Source organism: Lycium barbarum, chromosome 3, assembly GCF_019175385.1.
Source record: "Lycium barbarum isolate Lr01 chromosome 3, ASM1917538v2, whole genome shotgun sequence".
NCBI lineage: Eukaryota > Viridiplantae > Streptophyta > Magnoliopsida > Solanales > Solanaceae > Lycium > Lycium barbarum.
Genome location: NC_083339.1, coordinates 119,515,473 through 119,529,753, shown reverse-complemented (window position 1 = coordinate 119,529,753; position 14,281 = coordinate 119,515,473). Strand labels below are relative to the sequence as shown.

The following is a 14,281-nucleotide window of genomic DNA, read 5'->3' as shown; positions in this document are numbered from 1 at the left end:
TCTCACATTGAGGGTGAACCACTATAAATTTGTGTGTGCTATTTATTCTTCGCTTACATCACGGCGTAAGTAGGTTCTGTCTAAGGAGGTTGATATTTAAGTGGTCCAGCTGTGATCCTCCAATCTTTCCTGGGAACCTGCTTACAAAGGTCGGATTTGAGATTCAAATCCTAACATGAACGACTACTCATAGACAAACTTTTGATTTTTAGCCTTGATTCTATCTAATTCCTGACAAAATCAAACATCAGTTGTGGATAATTAGCTTGTTAACCGCGGCCTTGCTCCTCCTCCAACTATTGATTCAAGAAAGCAACCTGATGAATCTTCTCTGACAAACGGGTTGCTCCAAAGTGTTCATTATTCTCCACTTTTAACTTTTTTTTTGTGTGTGTGTGTGTGTGTTTTTTTTTTTTTTTTTTTTCAGATTTGGGTTTAAATTTGATCTGGGTTTAGAGTTGCGAATTCGGGTCGGGATTACTGATTTAGAAGTTGGGTGAAATATTTTTAGGCATAATACATAAACAGTCCCTCAATTTGGCCTCAGCTGACAAGTATGTCCTTCAAATTTGCACAAGTAAGCACCTCAACTTGTCTCCACTTTATTAGTTGAACACTCCAATTTATAAAATGATCATCTAAACACGTTCAAAATTTATGTACCCGTCAATGCCGTGTCAGTATTTGTGTTTACGTGTTCAACTATATATCACTTGATGGAACAGGAAGAAAAGGTATTGGAGGAGGGTGGTGAGGTGGCACGTGGATTTTATTGGCCATAGTGGAAGGGGTAAATGGCCGAAGACATATTTTTTACAACTTTGTTGACCGAAGGATAATGTAAACTATTTTTGAAAGTACCATTACAGAATAAATTAGTATAGAACTGACGTCTGACTTTCCTGATATATCCTGCTGTTATAACCAGAACAAACATCAGCTTTGCATAATTAGGCAGTTGACATTGCCATGCTGAATGTTCAAATATTGATGATGAATCTTCTCGGAAGAAATGGCTGCTCCATGGTACCAATGATAGAAAAAATGACAGAACAATTGCACCATAGTCGATTTGCAGATAAGATGTTTGTAAGAAAAGAAAGCTCTGGATTGCTACTCTTTTACTACTTGTAATCTGCACAAACATATCCGAAGCCCAAAACATTACTCAGTGTTCTTCTTGTGGTGATCATAACATCAATTTCCCGTTTCGATTGAGAGCTGATCCCGGGAGTTGTGGAGATTCTAGGTTCCAGCTCGATTGCCAGAATTATCGTACTATCATAAGTTTGAATTCAAGAAAATACAACGTGCTCGAAATCAACTATGATAATTTCTTAATAAGGGCAATTGACCCTGGTTTGGAGAATCAGAGCAGGAACTGTACTTCTTTTCCCAATTATTTCACCACAAGTTATCCTAGCTCCTCAACTTTTAGTGATTCCGATCCGATTATTCCCGTTATATATGTCAATTTTTTAGCCACTGTAAATTCTTCGCGCTATGTGGAGACTACTTTCTGTGGATCACAGAACAAGACTTCTTCCTCAAATTATTCACAAAGTCATAGCTATGTGGCCGTTGGACAGGACATGTCGATTTCGGATTTGGCAGAGAACTGCAGAGTGGAAATGGTGGCCTCCGCCTGAGCTCGTGGGCTCTCGGGGGACAATACTTCTCTATCGAGCATTGAGGGTGCCCTGAGTTATGGATTTGAGCTTTCTTGGAAGCGTACCTTCTTGTGCAGAGAATGTGACGCGAGGCTAGATACCTGCTTTGCTGAAGGCGATGGCTTTGGTTGCAGGGACAGCTGCTACGATGACACGGGGATGGTTCTTCCCCTCCCTTGTAAGTCAAGATGCATTTTACATTTCACCATGTTCAGCTTGGAATCCCTTTTTGACTTATTTGTTTTATAGAAATCCCCATATCTCAGGTTGAATATTGTTAGAAAAAAATCAGAATGGTATCTCAAAAGGAAAAAGTGTTCAGATTCCTCCTCTAGATATTAGTGTGAAGGAAAAATGTCCACATTCACACCAATCAGAAAATTAATGTGTCACAATACCATATAAATGAGCCTTTATACCTAGCCGTTATTAGAGTTATGACAGTTATTCACTCATTATAACAATGCTGATTCTTTAAGCAATATAAACACAAATCATTTCCTTTTAGATGTAGGGACCAGAATAGAAAAGCTATTCCGCCTTCCTTTCTAACCTTTGTTGGGTTCTCTTCTTGAGTTATTCTTTTTGTTTTTGCTCCTAGTTTACACTAGAAGAGTCTGTTGAATCCTGAGGATACACCTTTACCGGTGAATATCCTTAAGGAAAGGTGTCCTTGACACGCCTCAAGTTATACTCTTTCTAATCTCCAAAATACTATTCTGAAAATTTCCCAACAATCTTGAGGTTTGTTCAGAGTCCAATTAGTGGTAATGAATGTAGAACTAATATGATATTTGAGGATAGAAAAATCTCCTTAAATGATGCAACTAGCATCCGAGCAATTTAACTGTACTTTCAAGTTTCAAATCTAACGTGTTGTTCTTACCAAAGATGTGATCAAGTTTCATTCGTTACTAGATCCACTCTCTGTGTTGTCTGTTGTTTGAAGTTATGAGAAAATTTGGATCTCTTTTGCGTTCATTTCTCCACTCTTTTTATGCTTATCAGTTACAGTCTTTAATTCAAGTGTCAATTCTCAGCAACTTGTTTTAAGATGTAGTATCTGTATTTCACTCATATTCCTATATTTGGACAATGCAGGCAGCATATACGTCTATGGCAGTACGTATGCGAGATACTGAAGTGCTATAACTCCATTATACTAAGCATTCCTTTGAAGGAGGGCCGTTAAAGCAATATGTTTTCCAATTATAATCCCCCTTCAAGTCTTTATACATTTTTTTTTGCCTTAACGTAATGTTTCTTTGCCATTTGCCTATTCTGACAGTTCTTACTATATTTTATGGTGGAATAGTTATAGGTGAGTCTTCTTATCTTACTCAACGAGGATAAGCATTCTTCGCGCACTCGGAATTCTGAAAAAGGATTTGCTTTTGAAGCTTTTACTCAAACCCATTTGATGCGGTTTTCTTACTAATGCCTTCCATTTTTTTTCCTTCAAATTATGCAGTTTCACTGCTGTCATTCCGATTTTTCTGTGGATTCATTCCTGATTGCATTAATAGTGTATAAATGGAGAAGATGACACTTGTCTATATATCAATCAATTGAAGACTTCCTGCAAGTCCAGAGCAACCTCTTGCCAATTAAATACTCCTACTCTGAGATTAGGAAGGTGACTAATAAGTTCAAGGAAAAACTAGGAGAAGGAGCCTATGGAACCGTCTTTAAAGAGAAAGCTGCGTAGTGGCCCTTTTGTTGCAGTGAAGATGACGCACACACCTAAGGCTAGTGGGCAAGAATTTGTCAGTGAGGTTTCCATAATTGGAAGGATTCACCATGTTAATGTCGTGCGACTGATTGGATTTTGTGTCGAGGGCTCAAAACATTCTTTGGTATTTGAGTTCATGCTCAATGGTTCCTTAGATAAGTATATTTTTCCACAAGAAAGAACTGTTTCCCTGAGTTACAAACATATGTTTGATGGAATGGCCCGTGGCATAGACTACTTACATCGGGGCTGTAACATGCAGATCTTACATTTTGATATTAAGCCTCACAACATTCTTCTTGACAAATATTTCAACCCAAAAATATCCGACTTTGGGCTTGCGAAATTATATCCAACAGATGATAGTATTGTTGGTCTAACTGCAGCAAGAGGGACAATGGGTCACATGGCTCCAGAGTTGTTCTATAAAAATATTGGAGAGGTGTCATACAAAACCGATGTATATAGCTATGGCATATTATTGATGGAAATGGCAGGCAGAAGGAAGAACATGAGCCCGTTCGCACACCACTTAAGCCAAATTTACTTTCCTACATGGGTTTACAACCAACTTAATGAAGGGAACGATATAGAGATGAAGGATGCGAGCAAGGAAGATAGGAGGTTTGTCAAGAAGATTATCGTGGCTTCGTGGTGCATTCAGATGAATACTGTTGATCGTCCTGCCATGAACAAAGTTGTTGAAATGCTTGAAGGAGATATTGAACTCTTGCATAATCCCCCAAGACCTTTTATAGCTCCACGTGAGATTAATGCTGGAGATGCTATTGAGACAATAAGAATATCCAGTGATATCTAGGCGGCCAACTCACCATGTTGTACAAACCATGTTCATAATTAACTTAAGCTCTTTCTCTTGAGCTGGTGATTAACCTTTTCGAGGATAACAACATTGCTTTTATTTTGTTAGAGAAAATGAACCAATCTTGATTTCTAAGCATTGTGTAATTGTATCAAGAAAAATTAGGAACCATATTGGTTTCTAAAGGACAAGAAGCATCTGTTTGGCCCTGTGAATTTAAGATAATGATTGTGAGCTTATGTACATTATATTGCTGACTGCTGAGTGCTAATTGTTATTCAAAAAAATTATTTTTAGGAAAATGTTTTGTCAATTTAGAGCACTTAAAAGGGAAGGTCATAGCTACCGCCGCATATAGAAGACTATGGACTGAAACATACTATTATATCAGAGAAAAAACAAGCAAAACAACCCTAACTTTTATCAGTGATTTGAAATCACAAATGAGGGAAACAAGAACTAACATGATTGAAAATGCTAATACTAATCAAGACTAAAAAATTGGAATCATCAACGATCAACCTTTTCAAACTATCTGTATTAATATCCTAGTCTACATAATATCATCTTCTTATGGTTGTAATGAGCAAAGTTTTAAGGCTAATTAGTGCTTCCACCCTCTTCTCAACACCAACAATTTTCACAAGCTTAATGACTTTATCTTTCCCATGCTGTACCGTCACAGGCACTGGAATTGTATCCCTCCCTACCACAACTTCACCAGTGGAAGTCCCTGGATCGTCATAGCAATTTTCGCGAACCACCATCAACTTCAGTTTCTGATCAACAGGATAGCTATTGAAACATATCTCAATAGTCTCATTCCACGCTGGCACTGATGTCCCTATTTTCCTACTTGTGCTGAACTCTCTCCCGCTCTCGTCGCTCACGATCACGCGATAAATCCTGTCCGAAGAATATGGGAAAGTGTCATTCAATAGGTTAATATTTGAAGCTTTTGCAATTAAAAGCTTAATCACATACTCTTCTTCGCAAATATAGTTGTGGTCATCGTGGTGAATCTTATTGATGTATCTTCTTCGTATAGTTGTTATATCATCGTGATCGAATGTCCTCGGATGGTAAAAACTTCTTCGTGAAAAATCCATAAGGTATTATAATTCATGGAAAGAGTACAAAGAAAGAGATAGAGAGACTTTCTATAGGTATTTGGTGGCACCACACCAATTTGACCCAATTTTGGCCACACTTCTGTAAAATTCACCATAACCTCTATTATACAATTTTAAATTAAGATAAACCTTGAGAAGAAAAGATAGAAATGACATTAAGTAAGCATAAATTATTAAATTTGATCTAAATAATCATATGAATTTATCTCATTTGGGTCATTGTGGCCAAAATAGTGTGGCTAAAGGAACTTTTTCATGTACTAGACTTTTATACAGGAAAGGTTTTAGTAGTTATTCAAATTAAGGTAATTTAGGGCATCTCTAACCCATTGCATCATTTTTTGCACCAAAATTGTGCAAACACTAAAATGGTGCAAATTAACTCCAACCCATTGCATCATTTTTTGCATCAAAATGGTGCAAACACTAAAATGGTGCAAATTAACTCCAACCCATTGCATTATTTTTTACACCAAAAAAGAATATTCCTTTTATATTCTTCTATCTCTTCTATATTATATTATATTATTTTCTTTAACTTAAATTTTCTTTTTTAATTTCATAAAACAAATCCTTTCTTTTTTTCTTTTTTACATATCCATCCCATGTAATTCATAATCCTTTGTTATATAACCATTTAATATAAAATTATTTTATATCATAAATTTTTAAATAATATAAATTGTAAGCAAATATTATACGTTATACATATTAATGGATAATTCAAATAAAAGTGAAATCATTGATAAAATATAATTAAATAAATATTACATTAAGGTAGAATTTATTTTAATTTCTACATAAATATTCAACTTCCATGATTAGTACGTTGCTCCCATAAATGCTCTATTAATGCATTACGAAGTGCAAAATGAGCACCTTTGTTCTTAATTTTTTTGTGTCGAGCTAAAAATTATTCAAATTGGTAATTTCATCTACTACCATTTCTATTGTTAGAATTGGACCTTCCCAAGCATCTTGAATTGGTGCATTAAGATCACGTTCATCCTCGATTATCATGTTGTGCACTATAAAACATGTAGTTAATATATCATGTAGTACTTCTTTTCTCCAAAAACGCGACGGCATATTATTAACAACATATTATATTTTATATTTGCACTTTTCATTTTTGTGATGGTTATATTTTTTTATACAATTATAACTTATAATAAAATTAACTCACAATTTTATATAAAAATAATATATACGAAAATTAATTTATAAAACTTACACTCCAAAATTAAGATGTAAAATTAATATTAAAAGATATTACATAAAAAATAATTAGGTATATTAAGAATCTAAATGTAAAAATTAAAATTTATAATATGTTAAATTAAAAGTGTTATATAATTAAAAAAATATATTAATGAATAGTAATGGAGTAGATGAATAGGTATATTAGGAATCTAAATGTAAAAATTAAAATTTATAATATGTTAAATTAAAAGTGTTATATAATAAGAAAATAATAATAAAATATTAATGTATAGTAATGGTGTAGATGAATAGTGTTGCATCAAATTTGGTGCAACACTATTCATGCACCAAAATGGTGCAAAAATAATGTAAGGTTGGAGCTTCAAAATACCATTTTTTTGCATCAAAATAGCATTTGGTGTGAAAAATAGTGTAAAGTTGGAGATGGCGTAAGTGTCTCCTAAAAGTCCGTACACATCATAATGTTTCTCTGTTTTATTTGTATCCGAAGTCTTCAAATCAAATGCCAAAAGTTTCTGTCTCTTTACTTTTCCAAGGAAATACTTAAACGACAAACATTTAATTGTGAACGTGTGCGCGCTCGTGTACTGTCGTATATGTTTGTGTTTGTGTCCCTTAAGATTAAGACTACGTCAAATTATATAGCACTTTCTTGCAAAACTATTAACTCAGTCCCATTTTCACTGGTTTTAGCTGGAAAAATTTATCATTCACTAATTGTTACTTTAGGAATTCAACACAAAAGTTGATACTCCCTCTGTCCCATATTAGTTAGCCGCATTACTAAAAATATATGTTCCAAATTACTTGTTCATTTACAAAACCAAGATAAAATTAATTAAATTTTTCTCCTCTTACCCTTAGTATTAAATGTTCTTGAAAATAGCCAAATTGATTACTCCTTCCGTTCACTTTTTCTTGTCCAGTATTCTAAAAATAGATTTTCACTTTTACTTGTCACTTTTAGCATATCAAGACAAGACAATTTCTTTTTTCCTATTTTACCCATAATATTAAATGCTCACTTTAAATCATTTTTTAAATCCAATAAAAATATGCACCAATTAATATGGGTACATTGGTAAATTATGCACTTCATTTATTATTTCTTAAGGGATGTGCATAGTCAAAAGTGGACAAGCAAAAGTGAACGGAGGGAGTAGAATGTATTTATTGGATAGAGATAGGGGTAAGATAGTAAAATATATTTTTTGTTTATGATTTCTTAAGGAGTGTGCAAAAGGAAAACTGACCAAGTAATATGGACGGAGGGAGTAATTTTTTCAATTATTTGCTTAACATTAAAGAAGTATGCACAATATTTAAGAGGAACAAATTAGTCTGCCTTTATTATATAGGGTAACTCACTAAACTACATCTAGTATTTAGTGTTTTTCTTCTTAATGGACGTGAAAAAGGCTAAAATGACCATTAAAATGGGACGGAGGAGTACTATTAATTGAATAATAAAATGAATTTAATAGAATGTAATGAAAATTTTATACTATCAATGAAAATTAACTTATTATTATAGGTTACTTACCATATATTTTAGTAACGAATTAGTCTTTTATATTATCTATCTATCAATCTATATATGATAAGATTCAATCTAAGGAAACTCTAGGAATTCAAAAACAACAAAAGAAAATAAAAGGAACTTGGAAAATTGGAAAAGAGGAGATAGAAGGATAGATACTAGACCCAAAGGATAGTAAATCTATGGGTAAAATTGGGTATATCAAACTCAATCCCTCCCAATTTGATTCAACCCTAAGAACCTAAGTAATTTGAGTTCAAAGAAAGGACTCAGGTGATTCCACAAATGAGCAACCTAATATGAATTCAATGGAACTTGCAATTCAATGCACAACTAAGAAATTACACTTAGTCAATAATCAACCAAACAAACAATCTATTAACTAAATCTCTCAAAATATAAATTCACATAATATCTAAGCTAAGTCTTCCAAATGGATGAAAAGAACTATTTATACTAATGCCTATTACACCAAAAGGCCCTAAAGTGGCTCTTTTGCAAAAATACCCACATGGGTCTTCAATTGCATCCAAAGCCTCATAACTTGCAATTAGGACCTTCAATTGCCATTCTAACCCCATAACTTGCAAGTATGACCTCCAATTGCAATATTCGCCCCATAGTTGCAACTTTAGCCATTTTGCGCTTCTAGCCACTTTGCAACTCTTCCAATGTCAACTCCCAAACGTTGTAAATCCGCGAAGTCTTCTCTCCAATCTCCTCCAAGGCATCCTTTTTCATGAACAAGGCTTGCAATTCTTGAAGTTCTCTTGCTTGACTTCTAGTGAAAGGCCTTGTACTTGTTGGGTCATATCATCCTCCCCTTCTTGGAGAAGATCCGTCCTCGAATCTAAGGGCATACCTACAACACAAGAGGAAAGATCACTCACATTGAAAACATTATGAACATTACACTTACTTGGCAAGTCCATCTTGTAGGCATTGTCATTGATCTTTTCAAGCACTTTGAATGGTCCATCTCCCCTTGGACTCAATTTTCTTTTTCGCATTTGCGGGAACCTTTCTTTTCGGAAGTGAACCCAAACCCAATCATCGGATTGGAAGTCCACCTTTCTTCTCCCATGATTTTGTCTCTTGACTACCTTGGTGTTGACCTTGTCAATGCTCTCCTTTACCTTGGTATGGATTTTCATCATTTCGGCCACCCTTTGCTTTGCATCTAAACTCACAATAACATCACTAGCCAAAGGGGTTAAGGTTAAAGGAATCAAAGGATTAAAGTCATAACATACTTCAAATGGAGTCATGCCAATAGAGGAATGGAGGGACCGATTGTAAGCAAACTCAATCAAAGGTAAACGGTTCTCCCAAGAAGTGGGCTTTCCTCTAATCATACTTCTAAGCATACTCCCTAGAGTAATTTACTACTTCGGTTTGACTATCCGTTTGAGGGTGGCAAGAAGTAGAGAACATGAGCTTGGTGCCAAGTGTACCCCAAAGACTCTTCCAAAAGTGACTAAGAAACTTGGAATCCCTATCACTAACAATAGTGCGGGGAACTCCATGTAACTTAAGAACATGATTCCCAAACAAGGATGCTACATGAGATGCATCAACACATTTATGGCATGGTATAAAATAAGACATTTTTGAGAATCTATCTACCACAACAAAAATGCTATCATGACCCCTTTTGGTTTTGGGAAGATCTAACACAAAATCCATAGAAATGTCTATCTAAGGACCAATAGGAGTAGGAAGAGGAGTATACATACCTTGGGGCCGAGTCTTGGACTTGGCTTGCTTGCATTCCAAACATTGACCACATAGCTTTTCAACATCATGTCGCATCTTGGGCCAATAGAATTGCTCACCCAAAATGTCAAATGTCTTGGCCACTCCAAAATGGCCCATCATTCCACCACTATGTGCTTCCTTGACGAACAACTCTCTCCATGAGCTCATTGGAACACAAACTCTACCATCCTTGAATAGGAACCTATCAACAAGTTGGAACCTATCAACCCTCCTCCCTTGGGTAAACTCCTCACAAATTTCCTTAAAGTCGGGATCTTGAGAATAGAATCCCTTAAGGCTTTCAAATCCCATAATTCTAGAAGTCATAGTGTTTAGCAAGACATACCTTCTAGATAATGCATCCGCCACCATATTGTCCTTCTCTCTTTTGTAATGGATCACATAAGGAAAAACTTCAATCAATTCTACCCATTTCGCATGTCTCTTGTTGAGCTTGGATTGGCTCTTCAAATGTTTCAAGGATTCATGATCCGATCGTATCACAAACTCCTTATGCCACAAATAATGTTGCCAATGGGTCAAGATCCTCACAAGTGCATACAACTCCTTGTCATAAGTAGAGTAGTTCAATGATGCCCCTTTTAGCTTTTCACTAAAGTAAGCCAATGGCTTGCCTTCTTGCATTAATACTCCACCTATGCAACCCCAGAAGCATCACACTCAACTTCAAAAGTTTTCTCAAAATTGGGTAATTGTAACAATGGTGACGAACTCAACATGGATTTCAATTCTTGAAACGCCTTCTCTTGCTCATCTCCCAAACAAACGGAACATCTTTCTTGATCAATTCGGTTAAGGGACAGGCAATTGTACTAAACCCCTTTACAAACCTTCTATAGAAACTTGCCAACCCATGGAAACTCCTCACATCGGTTGCATTTTTAGGAGTTGGCCAAGTTCTAATAGACTCCACTTTTTCTTCGTCAACCTCCACACCATTTGCACTCACCACAAAACCCAAGAACACTACTTTATCAACACAAAAAGCGTATTTCTTGATATTAGCAAACAACCTCTCACGCAACAAGACATCAAATACTTGCCTCAGATGGCCTACATGCTCCTCAATTGATTTGCTATATACAAGGATATCATCAAAATAAACAACCACAAACTTGTTGATAAAGTTTTTCAAGACATGATTCATCAACCTCATAAATGTGCTAGGTGCATTGGTTAGTTCGAATGGCATGACAAGCCACTCATAGAGTCTAAAATTGGTTTTGAAGGCCGTTTTCCACTCATCACCAGGGCTCATTCGAATTTGGTGATAGCCTCTTCTAAGATCAATCTTCGAAAACACATTTGAGCCATAAAGATCATCCAACATATCATCAAGCCTCAGAATGGGATGGTGATACTTTACCATGATTTTGTTGACGGCTCTACAACCAATGCAAATCCTCCAAGTGCCATCTTTCTTTGGAACAAGAATCACCGGAACGACACACGGGCTAAGACTCTCCTTCACTATCCCCTTTTTAAGAAGCTCATCCACTTGCCTTTTCAATTTTTTTGTTTCTTCCTGATTGCTCCTATAAGCCGATTTGTTGGGAATTTAGGAACCCGGTACAAAGTCGATTTAGTGCTCAATACCTCTCAAAGGAGGTAAGCCATCAGGCATTTCTTCCGGGAACAATGCTTCATATTCCTGCAAAAGAGAAGATATACTACTAGGAAAAGTGCTAGTAGCTTGGTTAGCATTTAAGAGAAGGTCCTTGTTGACAAGACACACCATGAAGTGTTTCTCATCAACCCCTTTTAAGCAATTACTTGGTTTGGCCAACAAACATTTCTTGGTACCATCTTGAGATGTTTCCTCTCCACTTATGACCAACAAAGTCTCCCTCTTACTCTTCTTCTTTTCTTCCCTTTGATATTTCTCCCAAAGCTCCCTCATCACTCTATAATCCTCACTTACTTGGTAAGGGGTTAGTGGGTTAAGAATGTACTTCTTCCCCTTGACCATAAATGAGTACTTGTTAGTTCTTCCACTATGTTGGGCATCAACATCAAATTGCCAAGGTCTTCTAAGCAATAGATGGCAAGCTTGCATGGGTACCACATCACACAAAATCTCATCTTGGTACTTGCCAATGCTAAATTTGGTAATGGCTTGCTTGTTGACCCTCATTTCACCACATTCATTAAACCATTGGAGTTTATAGGGATTAGTGTGCTTGCGGGTGGGGAATTTCATACTTTCAGCTAAAAATTGACTAACGGCATTCGTGCAACTCCCACCATTAATGATTAATGAGCACACCTTATCCACAATTTTGCATCGTGTATGAAACAAGTTCTCCCTTTGATCACTCTCTTCCCTAGCTAGAGCCTCCATGACTCTTCTAGTCACAATAGCATGATTCAAGGCTTCTTCATACCTTATCTCAACCTCTTCATCGGAATCACCCTCACACTCACTTCTTTCTCTTCTTCTTCATGACCAACCCCACCCTCATGTTCATCATCGGTTCGATACCTATCCCTCACTATTGTGAAAGTCCTCCGGTTGGGTCACTCACTTGCAATATGCCCTCTTCCTTGGCCCTTAAAGAATTGGATGGTAGAAGGTCAATTATAGTTGGGGTTAGAATTGTTACCTCCTTTAGCCTTGTCATCACCTTTGGCTTTGTAATCGAATTTGGCTTGAGGTGCTTGAATGTTGCTCTTGGGTTTATCCCAAGTGGAAATTTTCCACTTTTCTTTGCCTTTGTTCCAAGTTGAGGACGATTTGCTTTTGTCTTTGTAGGACCTCTTTTTTTTTAGATCCGCTTTAACCTTGGATGCGTCATGGAATGCCTCTTCAAGACTATTATAAGTCTTGAGCCTCATCGGCTTAGAGATGTCCCGATTCAAGTTGGCTACAAACCTTATAATAGTGTACTCCTCATGCTCTTCTATCTTGGACTTCATCCGTAAATCCTCAAACTCATCAAAATACGCTTCCACACTTTTCAACCCTTGCTTCAACATGTACAACCTTTTGAGTGCATTTTGGTAATATGTGGGTGGAAGCCACCTTGTCTCTATGATCTCAATCAAGTCGTTCCAAGTTGGGAGATCATAGATGTGTTGTTGGGCTCTTTGTAACTTCTTAGATTCCCACTAAGTAGAAGTGTACCCCTCAAATTGAGTGAGGGCATACTTTGCCTTCAAGGCCTCGGACACATTGTTCGTGAGGAAGATGCGCTCACTTTGCAATTTCCATTCAAGGAATTCTTCCGGATTGCTACCACCTTGGAACGTAGGAAGGTTCACCTTGATGGTGTTCAAATTCCGCTCGTTATCTTGCCATCTTCCCCGGTCTTCATGACCTTAGGCCCTCCCCAAGTCTACATGACCTTGGAATCTAGGGTCATGGCCCGGAAACCTCTCAAAACCTCCTCTTCCTCCCCTCCCCTGGTTATTCATTCCTCCACGCCTCTCTTCTTGCTGGTTATCATCCCACCACCTACCTTGTGGATAGTCATCATACTCTTCTTCATTCATGGGGTATTAGTAGAGGCGTTGGTATTGGTTTTGGTTAGGAAAGGGATCTTGTGTTTAGACTTGGAGTGGAGCTTGGGGTGTTTGTTGTAAGGTTACTTGAGGGATTGCCTCATTCGGGGTGTGTTGGTAAACTTGGGGATAGGTTTGTCGATTGATGTTTTGGAATGTGGAGTTTTGGAATGGAAGGTTGGTTGTTTGGGGTGGTGGAGCTCTTTGGGTGGAGGTGATTGTGGTGTTGGGATTGCACAAGGCATGGACTTGTCCCGGGGTAATGGTTGGTGTAGTGTCTTGTGTTTTATCCCCATCACTTTCATTCCGGTAACGGGGAGTGCCCATTCTACTCGAACCCTCCATTTGAACTTTCTCAATACTCACCATCCGTTCATCTATACCCTTCAACTTCCCATTCATACTATTCATCTCTCCTCTCATCTCTTCCATACCCGCTTGCATGCCCGAGATTTGATTCATGATCATAGCCAATAAACTTGCTATGGATGACATATCTACTACCTCTTGCGTCCTATCGCCTTGGTTAGACATGATGACCTGCAAAACTAGCAAACAAGATTAGCAATAAAAGCCTCACGTCACTCCTATTGAACTCTCAACCTTACCGCACTCCGTGCTCTTTCGAAGTTATTGATGAATCGCTCGCCCAATCAAATTCACACGTTGCTTATCCTTTGTGGTAGAATGGATTTTTGTTTAGATGAATGACGGACGACTCAAAGCAAATCGGACGAGAGCCAATAAAGTTTCAACGAGATAAAACGAAGAAAAGCTTGAAAGAAATTAGCACGAAAGAAATGTGGACACAAGAACTAGTAAACACAAGTAGGAACAACTACTAAATGATTACTAGTTGAGAGACACAAGAAATTGGAA

General features: G+C 37.0%; 2 protein-coding genes across 2 annotated transcripts; one reads left to right on the top strand and one right to left on the bottom strand.

Moving 5' to 3' along the window:
• Nucleotides 1-182: 182 nt before the first annotated feature.
• LOC132632054 (rust resistance kinase Lr10-like) lies at nt 183-4,410 on the top strand. The gene is made up of 2 exons (XM_060347849.1): nt 183-1,848; nt 2,772-4,410. Exon 2 carries the CDS (start codon nt 3,347-3,349, stop codon nt 4,220-4,222), a length of 876 nt encoding a protein of 291 aa, XP_060203832.1. The 5' UTR covers nt 183-1,848; nt 2,772-3,346; the 3' UTR covers nt 4,223-4,410.
• A 7,073-nt stretch (nt 4,411-11,483) lies between these two features.
• On the bottom strand, nt 11,484-12,242 carry LOC132631191 (uncharacterized). Its single transcript, XM_060346786.1, has one exon. The coding sequence runs from the start codon at nt 12,240-12,242 to the stop codon at nt 11,484-11,486; it is 759 nt and encodes a 252-aa protein (XP_060202769.1).
• Nucleotides 12,243-14,281: the final 2,039 nt, after the last annotated feature.

Excerpts from the sequence above, each read along its gene's own strand:
- LOC132632054 (XM_060347849.1), top strand. The coding sequence starts at position 3,347 with ATGGAACCGTCTTTAAAGAGAAAGCTGCGTAGTGGCCCTTTTGTTGCA.
- LOC132631191 (XM_060346786.1), bottom strand. The coding sequence starts at position 12,242 with ATGGAGGCTCTAGCTAGGGAAGAGAGTGATCAAAGGGAGAACTTGTTT.